Below are 3,730 nucleotides of genomic sequence, written 5' to 3'. Positions count from 1 at the left end.
GAGTCGACACACAATTTAGACTGGTTCGGTCCGCTTAGATCGCGTAATACCTCACGTCCCGTGTGTTGGATGTATTGTACTGTTTGAACTTGCTTGGAGGGGGTCCCTGCCTCGCCTTATATTGCCGGGGGTAGGGTTACAGGCCGGTTGTTTACACGAATACTAGTCAGATTCGACTAGTGAGTCCTACTCTAATTGCTACGAGTAGTTTCCTAATCCTCGACTAGTTCTTGTCCTCCACGTAGACCATGCGTGCTGCACCGTAGTTTCAATGTCTGAGACGTCTCGGTGTATAGCTCAGTATCTAAGACTGTCCAAACCTTCTGATGGGCCCATAGATGTATGGACGACACCTGACGGCGTGGGTAGGTGCATAGAGGGTGGAGGCGAAGTCCGGCTGCCATGTCGACGAGCGGCGGCCCCCTCAAGCTCCTCCGGCAGCTAATTTAACGAGCTGCCACCCACTCACTCAAGCTCTCTTCATGGACAAATCGAATTGACAGCCTCTTCCTCACCTCCTCCTCCTGCTGCGGCGGCGAGCATAGGGTCAAGCTCATAGCGAGAGGAGGGGTCCTCCTCCTGCTGCGGCGGCGAGCATAGGGTCAAGCTCATAGCGAGAGGAGGGGCATAGGGGATGCGAGTAGGGGTCCGTCGCCTTCCATGGCCCGCAGCCTGGCGGAGAAGGCGGAGGGAGCGAGGCGCGCGCGGAAGCCTCCGAGCGGAAGCGGAGCAGTTGGCGTTCCCGCGGTAGCGTTGCAAGTTTTACCAATCCAATGTTGGATTGGAATATTTGCACATAGGAGAGAGAAATTTAGATCATAGCCTTAAAAATTTAGGGATAGCAATATATGCTGTGTTTTTAGGTATCCTGGTAGTTTCTAGGGATAGCAATCCATTTTACATAAACTGTTGGAGATGCTCTTAAGTCGATGATAATAAGCATTTAGAATCTCAGTCCTACTGACTACTGATGCTCTTTTTACTTTGTCTCCTGACGGAGATAACTGGGGAAAGAAATGTCAGTTCAGGGTGCTTGCATGCAGATGGGTGCGCCAATCTTCCTTCCATGGCTATACAAGTGAAAATTGCCACTGTAGCAACATTCTTCTGCTAAGCAATGCAAGTGGCGCAAGGCTTACTAATTAACATCACCCGTCAGACCCTCTGAGTTCTGAAACATGCTAGCATGGTCCTCCATAGAACATTCTATAGCTCGAATGTAAAATACGTACATCTAATATTACTAGCTGTCTCAAATCAAGGGTTGAAGATTGAATCCTTTTACCCTAGTGAAATTAACCACACGTTGAGTTGAAGATGCTCCAACAGACAAAAATACTCAATCTATAACTTTTCCAGCATAAACCTATATTCATGCAGTTGAAGATGCAGCAAGTAAAGTATCATCCCTCTCAACAGCTCAACACAACAGAAAATACATGGAATGATGGAACGCTAAAGTAATTTATTAACCATTGTAATGATTCCTATATTCCAAAAATGATAGAGTGCATGTCAAATTAATCAAGCAACTTCCACAATTACAGAGTATGATATATTTGGAGTTGAAAGAATCAGAAAGACCTAGACATAGAAAGCCCTGCTGACAGATGATTCACTAGGTGCTGAAGCAATCAGCAGGGTTGAAGAATTAGAATGCACAAGCAGCAAAATGTAAAGCAATATAAACATAGCACAAGTTTCCAAGGAACTGACATGCTAAAATAATCTGGTAAGATATGCACTAAACACTATCTCTAAGTGACACTAGAATCCAGCAACATATTCAGCAGAAGCCAGTGACGTAATATCACTTAAACCAGAACTCAGCTTGCTGAGGAATCCTGAAACACAAATAACTAGCTGCTACCGATTCAGATACAGCAAGTCCAACTACCTGTAGTCGTATAAAAGAAGAATAGTGCTATTAATCAACTTCAACAGATACAGTAATTCAGTCCATGATGATAATAAATCAGGCCAAAAGGGTCAGGACATGAAAAATCAGATGCCTCTTGGATGTTATAAACCGGACCGATGCAAATGGTGAAATCGATATTAGAGAACTAACCGAAACCAAGCACACGATGAATGCAATTGAGCTTGAACGGAACCTTTATGATGGTGTCGCCGATCTCCAGCCCCTGCATCTCTAGCTGCAAGTATCTCACCACGCGCAGCTTTGGTGCATGGCCAATCTTGACCCTCGAGCGCTCGCTGCCCTCGCTGCCGCGGCCCCAAGTTACCCAGAGCAAGAGCCTCTCCAGGCAAGGCGCGTCCACGACGGCGATGTCGACGAAGTGGGAAAAGCAGACCTGAATGCACCGCAGGGTGCGGCTGACGAGGCGGAGGCGCACCTCGGTCTGGTATGCGAAGAAGATCACGAGGGTCTCCAGCACGGGGCTTCGGTCGAGCAGGAAGGCGAGGTCCCTGTCCTCCATGAGGACGATGTGGAGCCCGAGCTCCCGGAGGTTGGGGAAGCCCGCGGCGAGCGGGAGGGCGGCGGTGTCCGGGAGCCTCCAGACGCCGATGTGGAGGCAGGTGAGCGAGGTGCAGCTGAAGAGCGAGGCCGGGAGGCGGAGGTCGAGCGGCCACGGGCGGTTGACGAAGACGAGTTCCTTTACGCCCTTGGCAGCGAGGAGCTCGAGCCAGCGCGCGATCTCGGCACGGTGCGCGTCCATGGTGCTGCAGGTGAGGTGGACGCAGCGGAAGGGCCCCGGGTGCGCGGTGAGCACGCGGGAGACCGCGGCGGCGACGCCGGGTGAGTCGCGACCGAGCATGTCCCGGGGACGCCCGCCGGCCCCGCCGTCCGGAAGGAGGTGCGCGTCGACGAGAGCGAGCGGCACGGAGCGCCAGAGGCCTCTCCAGCGCCAGGCAAGTGCGGCAGTGCGCGCGGCGTCCTTGGCGGGTAGGTGGGAGATGACGTTGCGGAGGACCTCTTCGGGGAGGCGGCTGATGCGGTCGACGCCGTCGGGGGCACACCCGGCGCCGGCGGGGGAGAGAGGAGCAGCGGGGGAAACGGGCGGGTCGGGGAGGGAGCCGTACACGACGCCCAGCGACAGGCCCATGCCGAAATCCAGCATACGGGAATCCAGCCCATCGCGCTCCATGTAGGCCCGCACTTCCCTCATGCTGAAGCCGATGATCGGTTGAGGATCCATGCTCGCCGGCGGCGACCGGGGGGATGGAGGAGATTCGGGGAATGGCGACGAAGGCTTCCGGTCTGGAGGTTGTGTGCGCTGTGGTAGCCGGGTAGGTCCGTAGGTGTGTTGGGCCAAAAGTCCCAAGCCGGCTTCGAGCAGGCCCATGAGGCAAGGTGAATTATCGTATGCATTTTTTTGAATTTAGCTTGACATAAACTGGGTTATGTATATTCCATAAGCCACCAAAATTTAGAAGGAAAGGGGATTTAGGATTTAGGGTAGAGCCATGACATAAGGAATGCAGGGATATGTGGAGAAATATGACATAAATAATGTAGGGATATGTGTAGAAATGTGATGTTGGACGCCCCTAGCTAGAGATCGGTCGACCGGTATCAAGCTTGATCAATGATCAAAAGCTACATGGGAAGAAATCACCAATTAAATGGCTTTTTTATTGCCCCGTTTGGGACTGCGGTTACCGCACCGTGCAGCAGGGGACCATAAATAATCCCACCGAATGGGTCGTAGTCACTGCTACACGGTACCACCCCACGAGGCCCCGTACACCCCTTCCCCCACCTCCC

General features: G+C 52.5%; 1 protein-coding gene across 1 annotated transcript; it reads right to left on the bottom strand.

Moving 5' to 3' along the window:
• Positions 1-1,767: 1,767 nt before the first annotated feature.
• LOC101772070 (putative F-box/FBD/LRR-repeat protein At1g22000) lies at positions 1,768-3,161 on the bottom strand. The gene is made up of 2 exons (XM_004954841.1): positions 2,072-3,161; positions 1,768-1,844 (listed from the first exon to the last, which is right to left on the bottom strand). The coding sequence occupies exons 1-2, from the start codon at positions 3,159-3,161 to the stop codon at positions 1,768-1,770; spliced, it is 1,167 nt and encodes a 388-aa protein (XP_004954898.1).
• Positions 3,162-3,730: the final 569 nt, after the last annotated feature.

The sequence above is a fragment of the Setaria italica genome, chromosome I, assembly GCF_000263155.2.
Source record: "Setaria italica strain Yugu1 chromosome I, Setaria_italica_v2.0, whole genome shotgun sequence".
Classification (NCBI taxonomy): Eukaryota; Viridiplantae; Streptophyta; class Magnoliopsida; order Poales; family Poaceae; genus Setaria; species Setaria italica.
The sequence above is the reverse complement of the archived record's forward strand: the minus strand, read 5'-3'. Positions and strand labels throughout refer to the sequence as shown.